Genomic DNA, 20636 nt, shown 5'->3' on the forward strand with positions numbered 1-20636 from the left:
CTGCAGAGAAGACCCGTTCTCATGTTGCCACCTTCCGGACCTCTCGAAGGAGAGCCTCAGAAGATGATCTCAGGGTCCGAGTAGGTTGCTCTCACCTGCCAACTTGATATGGATATTGGGCTGCAGGCGAAGCCTGAGCAACTCATTCCCCTTGTGTTTCCTTCACATTAACAGCGTTTGTTATTGAATAACATCTCGGAAAGAAACATGGTTAAAAAAAAAAGCAAAGCAGCAAAGCCAAGCTTCAGCCACCACAAACATATTTTTGCACTTAGGTTCATTAAAGCCATCAGGAAAAAAAAACCCCATCTCCCAAAGCACCCACATTAGACCCAGTACACCTGCTCTCTAGACACCATGGACTGTTGTTCTTATAACATGTCTTTTAAATGCCAGCAACTATCCATGGTTTCTCCCCACTACGCTGCTGTGCTCCACACCTTTCCCTCTGCAACCTCTCATTCCCAACCTCACCTTGATCTCTCCCCACTATTCTCAGCTCCGCAGCTTCTATGGACCTTGATCCGAGACCTGAAGGGAACACAGCTCAGACTGCATAATGTACATGCACCCTTGTTCCCCCTCCATTAGCTCTTGCGGTTTTTTTGTAGCTCGTTGTGCTATGCCATGGGTAGGCAAACTAAGGCCCGGGGGCCGAATCCAGCCCAATCGCCTTCTAAATCCCACGGACGGTCCAGGAATCAGCATGTTTTTACATGAGTAGAATGTGCCCTTTTATTTAAAATGCATCTCTGGGTTATTTGTGGGGCCTGCCTGGTGTTTTTACATGAGTAGAATGTGTGCTTTTATTTAAAATGCATCTCTGGGTTATTTGTGGGACATAGGAATTCGTTCATTATTTTCCCTTCAAAATATAGTCCGGCTCCCCACAAGGTCTGATGGACAGTGGACTGGCCCCCTGCTGAAAAAGTTTGCTGATCCCTGTGCCATGCTATGGCTCCTTATGAGCATATTGGTACGAATCTGCATCAGCCTGAGGATACATTTCCATGGGCTTATTTATGTTCCAATTTTGGGGAACCCTAATGGCGTTTCTGTGCACTGCTCTGGTTCGCCAGAAGCGGCTTAGTCATGCTGGCCACATGACCCGGAAGCTGTACGCTGGCTCCCTCGGCCAATAAAGCGAGATGAGTGCCGTAACCCCAGAGTCGGCCACGACTGGACTTGATGGTCAGGAGTCTCTTTAGCTTTTTTTAAAGCCCCACAAAAAGGTCAAGCTGAGAAGGCAGCCTGTCTGTATGGCCGCTCGGAAGGAAGACTTGCCAACACACATTCTTCCCTGTAGCATGTTAGAAAACAACAACCCACACTTTCATCTCACAGTTTTATGTTCTGAAAAGGAAGCTTCAGCACTGTGTGCTTAATAATAATAATAATAATAATAATAATAATAATAATAATTTGTACCCCGCCCATCAGGCTGGGTTTCCCCAGAATCTCTGGGCGGCTCCCAACAGAATACAGTGGTACCTCGGGTTACATGCGCTTCAGGTTACATATGCTTCAGGTTACAGACTCTGCTAACCCAGAAACACTGCTTCAGGTTAAGAACTTTGCTTCAGGATGAGAACAGAAATCATGCTCCGGCGGCACGGCGACAGCAAGAGGCCCCATTAGCTAAAGTGGTGCTTCAGGTTAAGAACAGTTTCAGGTTAAGAACGGACCTCCGGAACGAATTAAATACTTAACCCGAGGTACCACTGTATTAAAACATGATAACACTTTAAAAACTTCCCTAAACAGGGCTGACTTCAGATGCCTTCTAAAAGTCAGATAGTTGTTTATCTCCTTGACATCTGATGGGAGGGCGTTCCACAGGGCGGGCACCACTACTGAGAAGGCCCTCTGCCTGGTTCCCTGTAACCTCACTTCTCAACTCCCAGAACCATTTGAAAGCAAAGGCACAGCTTCCAATTGGCTGCAGGATCTTCCTGCACTCAATCGGAAGCCGCGGAAGCCACGTCAGATGTTCAGCTTCAAAAAAACATTCACAAACCGGAACACTCACTTCCGGGTTTGCGGCATTCAAGAGCCAATTTGTTTGGGAGCCAAGCCATTTGACAACCAAGGTACCATGGTACTTCATTACTCAGCAATCCTTATAACAACCCAGAAGTTAATAAAGAGAGGTTGCCCCATCTATTCATGGCTCACCAGAGATTTGAACCAAATATTTCCTGCCTCATTCCATCACAGCAGCTAAAGTGGTCCCTAAAGATCAAATCACCAGTCAGTGTCACAAATAGCAAAATGATACCATTTTTTGGGGTATGGAATGTGGAAGCTGCCCACCATAAGCATATCAAACAGAAGTGGACTGAATTATCAAATGGATTTACGGGCCTATTTATATAGCTTTGCATAGGAATAGCAACATTAACACTCACTGGGATTTCCATCTAAATGTATGCAGATTTCTTACAGATGATGATATGCCGACATGGATTTAACACTAAGTAGACAGATGTGCATCAGAGTGTGAGGTTTAGCATCACTCCATATGGTCCAGTGGGAAGGATGAATATATGGCAACATATTATGCAAATTCCACCTCCACTCATTAAACATGGTAACACTGAAGATAAGCATTTTAATGCTTGACCTTCATTCAAACTTGAGTTTCTACATAGTGGTAGATCTTAAGTACTTGACCTTTAGTCAAATATGGCTTTTTACTGAAGTCAAGGGCATACCTTCCAAATTATTTCATCTAATTTCAGTGTATATCTTATAAAACCATCACAATCCTTCAAATTGAGCAAATTGAGCCCGACAAACTTTCATTGATATATTGGCCTCTAACCCATTAGGTAAATATACATACATGCAGTAAGCACAAACAGTCTTCTGAAGCTATCTTAGAAATGATGGCATTTTAGGTACTAGGGATGAAGTCAGTATATAGAGAAGAATCATTTGGTATAGAAGACGGAAGCAATTCAAGGTTTTCTTTCTGCATTATTTGAAAGAGAGGGCCACCTATCAAATGGCTGCAATTCCACGGGAAATGAATTAGCTTCTCATCCGAGGAATTGCTAATATGGCACTGTGGTTATATACATGTGATAACAACACTACATCTGTTTCATTAAATAATCAAAAGGTTAAAATAATACTTAAAATGTTGGCAGGGTACTCATATCGGGTGTATCTGGAAACCATCTGCAGTTTCACAGATTTTGAGTTGACGGAAAGCTCTTGAGATAGTACAACATGCGGTGTCAACCCTTCACGTTTCAAAGGCTGAAGATTAACTTCATCTACAATATGGGGACCTAACAGTTCTGCATTTCAAAAGAAACCCGAAAAATCATCTCTGATACTGGCCTCACCGAGAGAATAACCCAGTGGGATTTCCACCTCTTCATTTCCTAATGAGCTTTTTGATAATGAGAGGTAACTTTAACAGTCACTATGGGCTCTATTATGGCTAATTTGACTCCACTTCACTCTCCTTGTTAATTACTAACACTAGCCTTTTTATCCTCACGAGAACACACTCAAGGTTTTTTTATTTGGGGGGGGTGTCCATTTTTAAAAATTTATGTGGGGCTCTTTTTAAAGAGTTGGACGTCTTCAGCAATAGATTTATACCTAGCAGTTCAGCCACAAATATTTATTAGTCGTTACATGAAGACTCTTTGTGACACCAGTCCCACAAGCATAGGGTATTCTGTCCGATGGTCTTAATAGGCTAACTCTGTGAAAAGTCTGTGTATTACAGACAAACTACATAGAATAGTGTATTTTATCTAGGAATCAATTCCTTATAGAATAATTATTTGTAATCTGCTTGCATTTCTAGAGACAGAAGGGTTACTAGGAACTAGTGGGTTTGCTGATGGAAAAAATAAATTGTTTTCTACAATTCCCCCCCCCCCTAGCTATCTTATTTACAACTCACAAAAGCTTTCAGGTGGCATAAATGGTATTCCCAAATGGTTCTCCTTGCCAGAAAGATCAGGTTCTCTATGTCTCACAGTTAGAACAAGGGTGGAAAATGACACACAACTGTTAAAAAACGCTTCCCAAATCTGCTTTTTCTTGCTATTAACTCACCCCTTCCCAACATATCAGGGCTATTAGGTCTTTTAAAATGCCAGTGCTTTGAGTTCCCTCAGTAGCGCTTCATAACGTTGGTCATAATTACTTCATAATGAAAACGCATTTTCTGTCGTTTAAATGAATTGTCTTCCTCCCTTGAAAGCTTCCCCCCATAATTATTTGAAGTAATTACATATTTAATTGACTGATGGGGAAAAAAGAATGTAAATCCAAGCCTTCCAGTTATCCATTTCTGGAGAGTCTGTGAGATGATCAGTACTGGTTGGTCAATGGTCCATGAAAAATCATGCGGAATTATTTTATCACTTATTCATTATTAAATTATTAAATACAACCATTCACAATAAAGGACAGGAACCCTAAATGGTTGCATTCCATCTTGAACTATGTTCTAAAATGCAAAAAAACAACCCACATATCTACATTTTTGTTTCAAAGAAACCAACGTTTATCTCCCCTTGATTCTCCATAAAATACATTATCTTGGCATGTCGTGTTTTCAGATACCATTCCAAAATAAAAGGAACCCTTTTCAATTTACCGTACTTGCAATACAGATATTGGCTGCAGGAAGTAAATTCTAAGTCAGCTGTGAAAATCAGTCTCTATCACTATATCATTCAGGTGACCAGCAAATAAAACAACACCATTAGAGGATAATTTGATAAAGGAAAAAAAAAAAAAATTCAATTTGAAGCCGGAAATGGCTGGAGAAAGCTGGAGAGTCCTTGTGGACGTCAGTGAGGGCAGAGGAAGCCCAGAAGAGATTGGCAGTGCAGTAGGGATTGTTTATGCTGCTCAGCCTCCCCGCCTAACAGCTGATGTGCAGAAGTTGTACAGCTGCTGCTGCTCTCCGGCACATCCTTCAGCCTCCCACCAGCCCCCGAGCTTCAATTCTAGTTGTGGATATTTTTAGTGCACTATTTTTGGTCTAGATTAGGAGCGTGCGGCAGAGAGAGCATTTAAGGGGTGTTTAGAGGGTGCTCCCGACTTCATGCGATTTCACTTATGCACGCGGGGGCCAGAAACGTAACCCCCACCAGGTAAGGGGCGGCGCCTATATAAGTAAAGATTTTGAAATGAACCGTTGTGAAGTGCAACATGGAAATATGCACGAGAGAGACATAGGCTTCATTTTTATACCAAGGAGATCTGCCTGCTAAAATTTCTCCCGTGGAACACAGTGGTACCTCGGTTTTCGAACGTAATCCGTTCCAGAAGACCATTTGAGTTCTGAAAACCCAACACAGAAAACTCAATACAATAGGGAAACTCAAAACAGAAACCACACAGCATGTTCGACTTCCAAAAAGTGTTCAAAATCAAAGCATTTACATCCAGGTGTATGGCTTTCGAGTTTTGAAACGTTAGTCAACAGAGACATTCGAAAACAGACATACCACTGTATTCAATTCTGAATTTCTAGGGCAAGAAGAGATTTTTAGCCTTTCTGCAGCTCACATGCATCTGTTTTGCAGCACGTAGCAGAACCAGAGCATGATTCTCTAACAGGGGATGTCCCAGGAATTATGATACCCTGTTCGGCAAGAAAACTGTTAGAGCCACCCTGCATAGATATCTTATTAGCTTTTGCTAATTTAATATAACGGCTGTGTCCTGATATCTAATTTAGTATATACATAATTGGCTGACAGCTGTCTTGCAGCCCACGCCTATGCATGTTTACTCTAAAGGAAGTCCATTGAGTCCACCAGGGCTTACTCCCATGTACCAGCACACAGGGTCACAACTTTCACAAATGTGAAAAGGCTAGGGTTAAATGAAATACATATGTTTACATAGATTTACACGATCTAGGCCAGCTCTGAACACTCAAAAGGCAAAATAATTCATAGCTGCAATTGATGTTATGATAGAACTAAACTGTTAAAAAAAAGCTTACGGTCATTTCGTAGGAAGTTGTTAAGCAACTGGAAAAGAGGAAAAGTATCCCAGGAGTCTTGTGGCTGTGCTTCCAGTGCGGAATCCATGTCAACCGTAAACAGAGACCAAAATTTCTCCCCATGTTCAGCCAGCAAATCTGGCCACCAAGCAAAGGCCTGCATCACAAGTGAGACACAATTTTAATTAAAAGGGAGTAGGAAGATAAATCAAATTTCCACACACACACACACACACACACAAAATACGATGAAACACACTAACGTGCATTTTCATGAAGCAATGGCAAGTTGTGTACACTCTGCTTAGGAAAAAAACAACTGCATTAAGGAAAGTCATATTCTGCATTGTATATTACTTATGTGAAGAAGGAAGACAGTACCATATTTTCCCGTCTATTAGATGCGGTTTTTTGACTCAAAAATCATGTAAAAAAACTGGGGTCGTCCTATACACAGATAGTGGCATGGGGGGGGAGCTGTGGGCCGCCAGCCATCTGGTTGGTGGGCACACAACTCCCCCCCCCATGCCGCACAGGAGGCGCACGCTCTAGGGAGCGTGTCCCACAGCAGCATGGCATTTTCTTTAAATTTAGTCCCCCAAAATAGGGGCGTAATATACATGGGGGCATCTAATACATGGAAAAATACGGTACAGTGGTACCTCGCAAGACGAATGCCTCGCAAGACAAAAAACTCGCTAGACGAAAGGTTTTTTCGTCCGCAATTTGCCTCGCAAGACGAATTTCCCTATGGGCTTGCTTCGCAAGACGAAAACGTCTTGCGACTTTGTTAAGCCGTTTAAACCGTGCTTCGCAAGACAAAAAATTCGCTAGACGGCAAAACTCGCGGAACGAATTAATTTCGTCTTGCGAGGCACCACTGTATATTTTATTGAGGGCAGAAATGTTTCATTGGTTAAAAACATTATGAGTAACAGCTTATGAAACTGATGGACTATGCTGAAATGGCGAAATTAACTGCCCAACCAAGAGGACATAATGATAAAGGAGGAATGGAGAGCATTGATGGATTATCTATCAAAGGAGGCATAGGCAAATGTGGCCCTCCAGATGTTTTGGGACTACAACTCTCATCATCCCTAGCTAACAGGACCAGTGGTCAGGGGTGATGGGAGTTGTAGTCCCAAAACATCTGGAGGGCCGAGTTTGCCTATGCCTGTACCAAAGTATTACCCATACATGAAGTTGTGGGCAGGATTTTAAATATATGTAATGGATTACTGAAAGAACTAATGACAGTGAAGTTTAGATAATAAAAACACGTGTATTGTAAACTAGCTCATAAAGAGAAGTACAAAACAAACATCAGGAAAGGAATGGGGGAAGTCAAGAAGAAATTTATACTGGAAAAAATTGTATATGACGATAAATGTTTTGGAATATTTTTGGAGATTTAATAAAAAAGCAGATTGTTTTAAATCTTGAAATTATTTTTGATACAATAAAAACTACAGACGGTAAAGGCCACCTTAAAAGCATATTCTGGTGGGAAATGCATCATATTACGGGAAATTGCTTGCAAAAATGTGTATATTGGGCAAATAAAATGTACATCTTGGGAGAACTTCAAACTAAACGTTGATGAATTTTCACAAGGACTTTTTTTAAAAAAAAGTCAAACTAATAGGGACGTGGGTGACCCCGTGATGGGGTGAGCTCCTGTTGCTCGGTCCCTGCTCCTGCCAACCTAGCAGTTCGAAAGCACGTCAAAGTGCAAGTAGATAAACAGGTACTGTTCCGGCGGGAAGGTAAACAGCATTTCCGTGCGCTGCTCTGGTTCGCCAGAAGTGGCTTAGTCATGCTGGCCACATGACCCGGAAGCTGTACGCCGGCTCCCTCGGCCAATAAAGCAAGATGAGCGCCGCAACCCCAGAATCTGTCACGACTGGACCTAATGGTCAGGGGTCCCTTTACCTTTACCTTAATGGAGAAATGCAGAGACCTGAACTTATATTGGAAAATAGAAAAACAGAGAGAAACTGAAATGGTCAGAATGGCCCTTCTCTAGCTGCCACGTAACGAATGTATGTTTGTTCTTAAAGTGGCTTTTACAAGACTGTTTTAATGTGTAGGTTGACTCTGAAAATGAGATGTAGATGCACACTAGCTCCACGAACTTCTGAATGCAGAAGACCTCCTCTCTGGTTCAATTCTTGACATGTCCAGCTAGGGCTGGAAAACTGCCACCAGATTCTAGAGCAGGCACAGGCAAACTTGGCCCTCCAGATGTTCTGAGACTACAATTCCCATCATCCCTGACCACTGGTCCTGTTAGCTGGGGATGATGGGAGTTGTAGTCCCAAAACATCTGGAGGGCTGAGTTTGCCTTTGCCTGAGTTAGAGAGTCATTGCCCATCAATGGAGACAATACTGAGCTAGATTATAGAATCATAGAACTGTAGTGTTGGAAGGGATCACAAGGGTCAATGTAGTCCAACCGCCTGAAATGCAGGAATCTTTTGCCCAGCGTGGGGCTTGAACCCACAACTCTGAGAGTAAGAGTCTCCTAATCAAAACAAACAATGTTGGAAATGTAAGGAAAAGGAGTGGAATTTCTTCCATATGTGGTGGACCTGTACTAAGGTTAAAGCCTACTGGGATATGATATACAATGAACTGGAAAAGTTTTTTAAAAATACCTTTATTAAAAAACCAGAGGCGTTTTTGTCAGGTATAATTGGAGAAGAAATCCCCCCAAAAGACATAAATTTCTTTATGTATGCTACCACAGCCAAGAGGATACTTTTAGCCCAGAAACGGAAGCAGCAGGAACTTCCAACATTGGAAGAATGGCAGATTAAAATGATGGAATATGCAGAACTGGCGAAGCTGACGGGGAAGATACGAAACCAACGCGATGAGCTGTTTGGAAAGGACTGGAGTAAATTTGTACAATAGATGAGAGAACACTGTAAACATTTGAGAACGTTTGCAGGTTTGAGTTAAAATATTTTGTAATGTTAATTATTGGAACCTCTTTATAATTATTAAGGTAAATTTTATAAGCATGAAAGAAGGTAAATACAGTGGAACCTCTGGTTACGTACTTAATTCGTTCTGGAGGTCTGTTCTTAACCTGAAACTGTTCTTAACGTGAAGCACCACTTTAGCTAATGGGGCCTCCTGCTGCTGCTGCGCTTTCGCCGCACGATTTTTGTTCTCATCCTGAAGCACAGTTCTTAACCCGAGGTACTATTTCTGGGTTAGCAGAGTCTGTAACCTGAAGTGTTTGTAACCTGAAGCATCTGTAACCTGAGGTACCACTGTAGGCTGATTTAGAAATGCTAAGTTGTAAGTGAATATTTATGAAAGCCAAGCAGTGGGAGGGGGTGAAGTCGAGGCTCAGTTTGAGCAAGGCTATAGGTGACATTATGATTCTAACGGATTGTAATTATGGTAAAAATAATGTATACTCAATAAAAATTATTATATATATATAAAAGAGAGAGTAGGAGTCTCCTGCTTTACCGACTGATCTTTTGTGATTGATTAATGGTCTGATTTGGTAAATGGCAGATTCTTATATTCCTATGTACCATTTGCATACTTCACCGGTATCAGCTACGGAGATATATGCTCCCCTGGATAATTACAAAATATTAATATACAACATTGTGGCATTTCCCCCCCTGAAACAACAACATTGTAGATGACTGATAAGGAATTCCTTAACGGTAGTTATTAGAAGTAACATATCATTGTGACTACAGTAGATATGAATGATAGCCACAGGTACTTAGACATATCTGCTAATAAATCAGGACTCTTAAGAGTAACGAAGCACTGAGATACTAAAAATGTCCACATAGGTGTCACTCATATTCTTGACTCTTTTATGACTTTGGTAATTTTTGGCATGGGTTTAATGGCTGCAGCTAGAAAGGGAATATTGTTGACAGCTGAAAAAGTATTTTCCAAGATCGGTTACCTCTTACAATGACCGGACCATTCTACCTGTTACTGAAGAAAATGGTAATTGGTTGCATCAAAAAGTATAACCGGTGCCTATGTGAAAACCAGAGGTCAGATTCTTCCTTCCTCTAACTAGAAATCTCAGATAAAAATACTGCAAAAATGAAATCAATTAAGAGGAAGAACATCAAACTATATAAATAACCATCTAATTAATTAGCTCAAAAGCTGAAATTGGGAGAAAAAGGCATTAAAAGATTTCCCTTTATATAATCTTCTCCCCAATCTTGCTTTGCTTTCGTTACTAAATATCTCATTTTGAGCATGTACTTAAAGCAACACACAATGCAGCCCAGGAAACCAGTCAATTTCTTTCCCATCTCTATATATCCTTGCAGAGAAACAATATAGTGTGTGGGGGGGGGGAGGGAATTCAATTGTATTGGAAAAATTCTCTTGACCCACTGATGCCTATGAATAAAGTGGTTAAACTAGACAGACAAATATCATAGACACAACGTTGTTCCATATAACAAGACACCAAAATGAATGCAATTAGTGATTTATCACATGCACTCTGAGAGGAAGAGAGAGAGAAATGTCATTGTATGAGATTAAAGGCTGATTTCTTTTTTTCCAGACTATTGTTTAAAATGTGTATTATACTATATGGCAGCACTTGCTACACAGTTGACAGAACAATACTCAGCAGTGGCTCCAATTTGCTGACTCTCTGCTCAAGACTGAAGTGACACACGGCATCTATCCCTTCTCTGCAGCTTCTCCCTGGGGGACCTTCAGTGATATGGGTTGCTAGATGAGCTTCTTTTCAGATTCCCTTATCCTGCTTGGTGGACAATTGCAGCCACGTTGGAAGCCTTCATGGATCTCCTGGCTCTAGGTAGGTTTGAGTGTTCTATATGGGATACATATACATATGGGATGTGGGTGGCACTGTGGTCTAAACCACAGAGCCTAGGGGCTTGCCAATCAGAAGGTCGGCGGTTCGAATCCCCGCGACGGGGTGAGCTCCTGTTGCTCGGTCCCAGCTCCTGTCAACCTAGCAGTTCGAAAGCATGTCAAAGTGCAAGTAGATAAATAGGTACCACTCTGGCGGGAAGGTAAACGGTGTTTCCGTGTGCTGCTCTGGTTTGCCAGAAGCGGCTTAGTTATGCTGGCCACATGACCTGGAAGCTGTACACCGGCTCCCTTGGCCAGTAAAGCGAGATGAGTGCCACAACCCTAGAGTTGTCCGCGACTGGACCTGACGGTCAGGGGTCCTTTTACCTTATAGGATACAGGCTACAGGATACCAACCTACTTGAGTCTAGGCCCTGAAAAGCTCCAAACATACCATGCACATTTTACCGTTTTTGTGTTCACAACCCAGTGATGGATTCATTAGTTTGATTTTATTGATGTGTCTTTTAAAGGACAGGTCTGGAGAAGATTTGGTCCTCTAGATGTTGCTGGACTCCAATGTCCATCAGGTCGAGCCAACCGGCCAATGATCAAAGACGATGGGAGTTACAGTCCAGCAACATCTGGAGGGTCAAAGGTTCTCCAGTTCTTCTCAAGGCTGTTTGATGGCTCCATGAGAGAGGTGAAACTCAAAGGCAGAACCACACGGAGGAAAGAGAAGATACCAATATGATGGACTTTAGAAGGAAGATAAATATGGGGAAAGGAAACCATCAATGAACAGAGTTGATGCGACATGTTCGAAAGTGGTTAACAATTCCATGCATGGAACCATGAAAAAAAATGTCCTGCCTTGGTTGGGATGAGCTACATACCTCTTTTCCCTGAGGGAATCCAAAATTTTGATAGTGTTGTGGGGGGAAAAAAGTTAAAATGGTTAAACATGGGTTTGAAGCCAGCAGATTACAGGTTCTCTTTTTCTACAATGGTACAAGATCTGTACTGTCTTTAAAAGTATAAAGTTATTTTCAGTTATTAATATTCGGAGAGAGATATAATGAATATTTTTCAAGAAGAAATATTCATAAGAATTATAAAATGTATGTCTGTATGTAAAATTATTTCCAGAACTATGCACTAAAATTGCAATTTAAGAACAAAAACATAAGGATGTAAGTTCTGACATTTCCTATGACTCTTTTAAAAACGTTTCACTTTAATGCATATTTTCAGAAGACAAAACCCACATATACATTTTATTAAGTAATTATTTACAGAGTAACGCAGTGGTAATACTAGTGAAGAATACTAGTCCTCTTGGGAGTGCTTTTCAAATTATTGAAACAGCTGTTTCTTCAGTATAAAATAAAATATCCATAACAAGTTCACACATGACAGATGTAAGCTAAAATCTAGAATCGACAGTGTGAGATAAAAGCAGATGTTTTGAATGATCATATTTATAGACACCATATCTTAGTTTACCACTTTGTATGATTTCCCATAAATTTTTTTACAAAAGGTTTTTATTTCAAAAAATATGAACTTCCTTCCAAGCATCTTTGCAAGCTAGTTGATCAAACTTTTAACACGCTTAATAACAACAATATTAATGCAAGTGTATGAAATATATTTGTTCATTTTGTAAAATAAAGGGAACTCTGAATTCTAGAAATATCACTGGTACCGCGTGGCTTCAGTGGAAGGTATTTAGGGATGTCTCCAACATTTGCTTCCCCAAAACAAATAGGACTTGCCTGTGAGCAGAATGCATGTTCATTCATTTAACAGAGCTTCCTCATGGACTGAACCCACTTTTTTAAAAGGAAAAGACAGATTAAATGGGACTGTGTCGTTGGTTAGCTTACAGCAATACTAAACGTGCCTCTGCCTTCTAACTTTTAAATCTAGTGTCATTCATAAGGGCCTCCCCTCTTTCTCTTCTGCTATTTATTTTAGTCAAGAGATGGGAAATTGGATCATTCACACTATGCACTCTGTGAGATTTCGGGACTGACGACTAGACGCATCTCTCCCTTTCCCTTCTGCTTTATCTGCTGTTTATATTTATTTATTTTTAATGTTGAAACCTGAAGCTTATTCAAGAGAAAACCCAAGTCGGGTTTTATTTCACTTCACTTTTCATAACCTTCAAAACTATTACGGCTCTGCAAATGTGAATTGCCTTTAACATATGTCACAGGCTTTCACTGTAATGTTTTTTGACAGAATTGCTTCACACCGAGGCCATAGACGGTGGCTATTGAGCATTATAGTACAGCTAATGCCGTTATCCTCACCTCTGAATGGTGCTCTTCGTTCTGCTGTAGGACTTCAATGCAGAGCTCTGCTAAATGAATAACCTCTTCCAGCTTTACAGAAGGAGACGCTTGGTTCAGTGTCTCTGCAGTGAAAAGGAACACACAAATGATAGGATGATCACAGCTAGGAAAATGTGGGAACAGGAAACATTCCAGAGAAGTGAGACAACACAGAATATGATGACTTAAAAGGCTGACACTTTCAAGCACATCAGCCATGCTTTCAATATAGATAATGGCAATGTTGTTATGACCAGATTGCATGCATGCAAAAAATATTTAACCCACCCCCAAAAAACACCACTCTGCGAGCCCTTTCTAATTTAATACTTCAGAAGTAACAGGTACATCTGCACTGGGACATCAGATGCTCAACTTTTGCCACACCCAAGTCTGAATCCTCTCCATTGTGAGCTATAGAACAAAAGCAGAGGTTAGTTGCTTGTTTTTCTCCTCTATCACACAATGGGCTGGTTTGGGAATGAAACTAGCTTTCCTCTAGGCTTGTGCGTTCCTTGCTTCTCCCTCCGATGTGGTCATCCGAAGGAGTTTGGAAGCATCTGTATCTGTTTTTGATCAACCACAGCCGGCCATGTCACTCAAACCTGGACAAACCGTGGTGAATACTACCTACCGCCGATAGAAACAAACCACCTTCAAACCACAGTTTGTGAGACAGGTAAGTTTTCACTAACCACAGTTACGATTAACCTCAGTTTAGTGCTCAGATGACATGCTAAACTGCACCTAATCTAAGATGGAAGCCACAAATTACCTCCTCACAACGACACTGGAGATGTAGAAGGGACGCCTAGTGTTATGTTCAAATTGAGCTGCCTACATTGGGGTTCACAGCGGGTGAAAAATTGTGCTCTACAGGAAGAATTTATTTATTTATGTATAATGTATTTTTTAATAAATATTTTCTTGGTTTACAAAAGTATGTGCAATGTCTCTTTCTCTCTCTTCCCAAGTACAGTGGTACCTCGGGTTACATACGCTTCAGGTTACATACGCTTCAGGTTACAGACTCCGCTAACCCAGAAATAGAACCTCGGGTTAAGAACTTTGCTTCAGGATGAGAACAGAAATCGTTCTCCGGCGGCGCAGCAGCAGCAGCGGGAGGCCCCATTAGCTAAAGTGGTGCTTCAGGTTAAGAACAGTTTCAGCTTAAGAACGGACCTCTGGAACGAATTAAGTACTTAATCTGAGGTACCACTGTAACAGTTTCTACAGATCAGTTTCATTTGTTGAGACATTAGGATGAAAAGGGGGAAAGAGGTGGAGGGGGGAAAAAGGTGAGTGGGGGTGGTGTCAGGTGGTGATGTTTCTATTATACTTTATATATGTGGGGTTTTGTGTCAGTGTTGCTTGTGCAGGTTCTCTGCTATTCACTTGTGTCCCTTTGGTGGTGAGAGAGGTTGGGGTTGGCCTAGGGTGTGGTTGGTTGTTTGTGATTGGCTGTGGTGATCTTTGTTTTTGTGTGTGAGTGGGGTGGGTGGGTGTTTTGGATCAGGTTAACCATATTGATTCATATGCTGTTGGTGGATTTTTGTCATTGTCTTGTTGGGCTGTGTATGTGATAAAGGGTAGCCACACCGGGTTGAAGGCGTCTTCTTCTGTTTGTCCCCATGTCAGTTTCAGTTTATTGGTTAATTTTTCTACTAAGGCTGTTTCCCATACTATTTGGTACCATTGGTCCATGCTTACTCCTGACAGGTCTCTCCAGTGTCTGGTTATGGTGTTTCTGGCTGCTGAAAGTAGGTGGGTTATGAGTTCCATTTGCATCTCACGCTATAACTGCACTGTTCGCAGACTTTGGATGACACTCTATTGCATACAGTGGTACCTTGGTTCTCGAACGTAATCTGTTCCGAAAGACAGTTCGACTTGTGAAACGTTTGAAAACCAAGGCACAAAGGGCTGGCTGCAAGTTCATATTAGAAAAATTGAAAAACACCCAGCAGAAGCCGTTAGACTTCTGAGGCGAATTCAAAAACTGAAGCAATTACTTTCGGGTTTTTGGTGTTCGAAAACCAAAATGTTTGGCTTCCGACACACTTGAAAACCGAGGGACTACTGCATATCATTTTTATTCCATTTTTCGTTTTACAGTTTAAGATACTCATTTTACATCCTTAAGATATAAATGACTTCCCTTCTTCTCTTTCCATGGCTCATTTTTCATTTCATAAACCCCTGCATATTTTACAAAAACTAGACCATTCAGTATTCCATTATTACATCCATCGAAACTTATTTACACTGTTGAATTGATCTTAATGCTGCCAGCGTTTTCAGCTGTACAGAATTATTTCCCATATATTCAATAAATGTTTTCTAATCTTCTTTAAACGTATGTTTTTCTTGTTCTCTTATTCTGTATGTTAAGTCTGCGAGTTGTGGGCCTTTGGATAACACTCTAAACCAGATATGAAGGAGCTCTGGCCCTCCAGAGAGTGGTGGGGGGCGGTCTGGGTGTGTGAATCAGAGGTCAACGCGATGAAATGGCCGAGTTCATATTGTTGAATTGGTAGTGATGAAGCATCACAGACTCCACAAATTCTTGCTTGTATGAACACAGCAAGGTTGCAGGATTTGCACATTAGCACAGACAAGCCTTTTGCTCGTGTATTTGATTATTGTGCCGTTGAACGAAAACCAGCATCCAATACAAAGATATATGCCACCGGCCAACTCACCGATTCTGCCCTTTGTTCTTTCAGTGAAATGAACATGCACTAAGAGCTTTAAATTACCGCAGAAGGCCTCTCACCACATACACAAATGGCTCTACTCTGCCTTCAGTTCAATAGTGCCTCTAGTGCTCTTGTTTTCCTTCAGACAAGTCCTTGTGAGCTTGGAGGGCATTTACATGCAGCCATTCTTTATAGAAAACTTGTCTGTAAAAGACCTCATTAAAGAGGTGCAAGCTTTTGAGCCATTTGTCTGGACAGAAGTCTCTCATTGTCCTTTTTCCTGGCCATAGCCTGCCCTTCGTCCTTCACTTTGTCAGCCTTTTTCTTTCTTTTCTTTTCTCCATCCCCCTCCCCCAGCAAATTTGCACCGCTGCACTCGTTCACAGTTAGAAATCTGGCTAATTTCATCAGCAAACAGAAGCTAAAATCTGGTAATGTCATGATCCCAGATCTATCCCAGTCCTATTGAATGGCACAATCTTATCACTTTTTTTCCAGTGTAGATATGGTAGATATGCTACTATAAACATTCATTATTGTTAACATGAGCAAACAAACCAAGGATGAAGGATGAAAAAGAGAATGTGTATGGAAAACGTGCAAAAATTAACTCTGGGGCAGCGAGGGGCGAAAGCTAACCAAATTATAATGTCGTGTCTACTTTTGTATTTATGCATTTGAATTCTGCATTAAAAAGCCAGATCGCTTAGTCAGTAAACCCAGATATGCACAAATTAAATGTACTCATTTGCCTGCATTCGTCTGGTCTCAAAAAGAGGAGATTTGGGTAGAATTTTCATTTTGTTTTCCAACTATGTGCACATGTGTTAAGGATTGGGGACTACTTCATCTACAATATTTACCTGGAATTTTTTTGTAAAAGGGGCTCAAGGAAGAAAGGTAGTATCAAACTCCTGAGTCGATTCAAAGTATTTACTAGATTGCTTACAATGCCAAAAAAGGGCAAATGACAAAAGCCTTTATTTTTTTCTCAGGAGTGTTTTATAAACCAGCTCTGGACAGATAAGGCTAGAAAAAGGAAAAACAGGGAGAATTTGGAGGTACAGTGGTACCTCGGGTTACATACGCTTCAGGTTACAACAGACTCTGCTAACCCAGAAATAGTGCTTCAGAAATATTACCTTGGGTTAAGAACTTTGCTTCAGGATGAGAACAGAAATCGTGCTCCAGCGGCGCGGCAGCAGCAGGAGGCCCCATTAGCTAAAGTGGTGCTTCAGGTTAAGAACAGTTTCAGGTTAAGAACGGACCTTCGGAATGAATTAAGTACTTAACCTGAGGTACCACTGTACTTAGTATGGAACCACGAGAGTTGGTGACATGTAACTGAGGCAGTCCTGGGCACTGACATCACCACCACAGACAGTCCCATTGTGATATATATAAACGAACTTCAAGGTAAAACCTGCTCCCTTATTTTATGGTTGCTCTAGCAATCAGGAGAGCTATAAACACGTTTTAAAGCCCAATATGGTTGGGATTTTGCAGAATTCGCAACAAATTCTGTAATAGTCATCAGCTTCTGCTTTGCTAACCATATTGTACCACCCAAGTTTTGATCACATCCACAGAGATGCTAAGATTCTCTATGCATACAACTCATTATTAGGCCCCCACAGAATAGATTTTCTTCCCCTGGAGCTGCCCTCTACTCCCCAGGAACTAGGTGGAAACTACAAGGGCGCCATGCAGGTAGAAGAAATGCAGATCTAGCTCCTACTCTGCGATTAAATGCAAAGAGTGTTTAAGCTTGTAATTTAATTTGCACCGGGATCAAAATGCTTTGAAAAGAACAGAAAAAAAACCTTGTTAGAGAAACCGTGCCTCTCCCAGGGAGGAGGAGAAATGGGAGCACAACCCTGTCAGCAGCTCCCTTTTCACCACTCCTACAAATATCACTCAAAGCTATCACATCACCACCTTAGCCGTCTTTGAAAATGGAAAGTGACCTTAACCTCGGGGACATCACCAAGGCAACCCTTCTCTGTGCCGATTCGGCAGTAGCACCAAGAGTCCACGTGCACAAAAAGGGAGGAAATCCATTGTGCCTGGCATGGCATGTACGTATCACAGAGGCAAGACACCAATCAGTATGCTAGATGTGCACATTTGCGTGCGCACGTGCGTGGGTATCTCTCTCTCTCTCTCTCTCTCTCTCTCTCTCTCACACACACACACACACACACACACTGCTCACTCATAGGTGTGTGAACTTCAGAGAACATTGCTGCTCCAGTTCTGCTCTGGCCACATGGACAAGGAAAGGTCCCCTTCAAAGTTCAGAGGACTGAAATTCTAATCAACCCGTTCCCTGAAATTCTAGCCGCTACTAAGAAAACACGCTGAAGCAACATCACAAAAGCGGCAACATAAAATGTAGTACCCCACCACATTCTGGGGTGAAGTTCCTACTGCGGAAAAATATTTTTGAAGATTGTATAAATGTTTCAGCTTCACGTATGGAAGATTACGCATCGCACATAACAAATTGACCACAATAGCAAAATAGACCGTTTAATGATAATAATACAATGCGTAGTGTTTTATTTTCTAAATGAACAATTAAAATGTCACTGCTTTACACCTATAAGTTACCCAAAGGTCCAACAGTGGCATTTTTTCCCCATTGATGGCATCTCACTTTAGTGGATAGAAATTGTTTGGAGGGTGGAAATTAAACTTACTGCCATTTGCCCTGCTCTTCCCTTAATCTCATTATGTAGTGTTGAGGAAAGATAAGCACTGGAATAAGTAAATAAAATAATACTGTCTGTGAGCTGACACTAGATGGAACACATAGTCTGGTGAGAAATCCACCAATTGAGACTGGTTATAAATGCTGTTAGGCTACTGTCTGCTGAAGGAAAATGAGCTTCAAAGAAGTCAACCTCAGACCAGGGTGAGGTGGGCAGTGGAACTTTCTGGAAAATTACACATTTTACTTTATAATTCTCCAGTGCTTCAAAATTCTGAATTTTCTTTTTTCCCTTTTTTTAACTTTATCCCAAGTCACACAGCACTGACTGGGCTCTTTTGCTGTGTGCATCGGATCGCCCGCCCACCCTCCCTCCCTAATCTAGGGCTATTGCGTTGACCTTGCTATGCCTGTCATGGGGTCATCTGCCTTTCGGGCAGGGGCCTGGTAGGAATTTTGTCCAGTTGGCTGATTGGCTGGTGCCATTTGGTTTTTGCCTACTGCGTAGCAAATCGTCACAACTTGTAAGGTTGGCGGTTAGGCATTGGTGAAAAAATTGGTTGGTGGAGGGGTAAGGATTGGCGGTGCCTGCCCCTCCAATGCTGCTGCAGAAAGGGAATTCCGTTAATTCCCCAATATCGTTTTCCCTGACTGGCTTTCACTGGAATCCAGAAGTCAGTTCTGTCTCGGGGCAGGGGACAGATAGTCAGAACCAATGCCTAAGCAACCACTCACATTTATGTAATTTAATAGAGTTGTGGCCAAAATTATGCTAAAAATCTTAAACAAAAATTGTGTGTGAATTGTGATTTATTTAGGGGTGGCCTGGGGGACCTCGACATGCAAGAGAAATTTTAATCTATTTGTAATATTAACCAAGTGGCTCAGTGGCAGAGGCACATGCTTTGCATTCAAAAAGTCACTAGCTTAATCCCAGACATCTGCAGGCAGGGCTGGGAAAGACTGTCGGGTACCCTGGAGAGATGCTGCCAGTAGTCAGTGGAGGCAAGAGATCAGGAATGAGGAACCTTCAGCTTGCAGACCAAAGAGAAAGCAAGAGGTGGAAACTTGCAAGGCTACTTCCTCCCCTTATCAAGACCTTTGTCTCTTTGTGATTCCTCCACCTTTGAAATTCCCTGGTGTCACGGTCCGGTTTACGGGCGGTGGAAGTCCTGGTGGAGGACGACAGGACCTGGGGCAAGACGGCGGGGTGGGAGCAGGAATGAGAGTCTGGAAGCCAGGAGTCAAGAAGCGGGGTGGGAGCAGGAATGAGAGTCTGGAAGCCAGGAGTCAAGAAGCCAAGGGTCTGAGGGTCAGGAAACCAGGAGTCAAGAAGCCAAGGGTCCGAGGATCAGGAAGCAAGGAGTCAAGAAGCCAAACGCAGAAGGCAGGAAACATGTTGCTGTGGCAAAGAGCCAAAGGGAAATGCTGACCTTATATCCCTTCCTGGCTCTTGCCACCAGGTACTGTGAGTTACCAATCAGCCTCACCTGTGCGGCCGCACCTTGCCTCTTCAGAACAAACTTAGGAAAGCCCCAGTCCTGCAAAGCCCTACCGGTCACAGGGCCTGTCTCCTGCACGCACTCCTGACAACTGGAGATGGTCTATTCCTGCTCTCCTCCCTGCTCCATTTGTCAATCTCTACAAATGATTTTTTTTAAAAAAATTGCTTCAACATACACTTGATGAGAATGGGGTGTCACATGACTGAAACCGGTTCTGGGATGGCTTTTGGGGGGGAAAAGCTTTCCCCAAAAGAAAAGATCCCAAATGACCAGCCCAATACTGGAATACAGCGGTACCTTGGTTCTTGAATTTAATCTGTAATGAGAGTCTGTTCGACTCCCGGAATGGTTCAAAAACCAAGGCACGGCTTCTGATTGGCTGCAGAAGCTTCCTGCAGCCAACTGGAAGCTACATCAGATGTTCGGCTTCCAAAAAACGTTTGCAAACTGGAACACTCACTTCCGGGTTTGCGATGTTCGGGAGCTGATTTGTTCGGCAACTAAGGCATTGGACAACCAAGGTACCACTGTACCTCACATTTGCTACCCCTAGAC

General features: G+C 42.0%; 1 protein-coding gene across 13 annotated transcripts in view; it reads right to left on the bottom strand.

The window, feature by feature from the left end:
* The window catches only part of CADPS2 (calcium dependent secretion activator 2), a 356172-nt gene that overhangs the window by 66641 nt on the left and 268895 nt on the right, over positions 1-20636 (bottom strand). For all 13 annotated transcript variants that reach the window (XM_081211433.1, XM_081211428.1, XM_081211431.1 and 10 more), the window contains 2 exons: positions 13144-13247; positions 5990-6146 (listed from right to left, as the gene is read on the bottom strand). In XM_081211433.1, coding sequence (XP_081067559.1) covers positions 5990-6146; positions 13144-13247 — 261 coding nt within the window. The remainder of the gene's footprint in view (positions 1-5989; positions 6147-13143; positions 13248-20636) is intronic.

This window comes from Podarcis bocagei (assembly GCF_964188305.1).
Source record: "Podarcis bocagei genome assembly, chromosome: 10".
Taxonomy (NCBI): domain Eukaryota; kingdom Metazoa; phylum Chordata; class Lepidosauria; order Squamata; family Lacertidae; genus Podarcis; species Podarcis bocagei.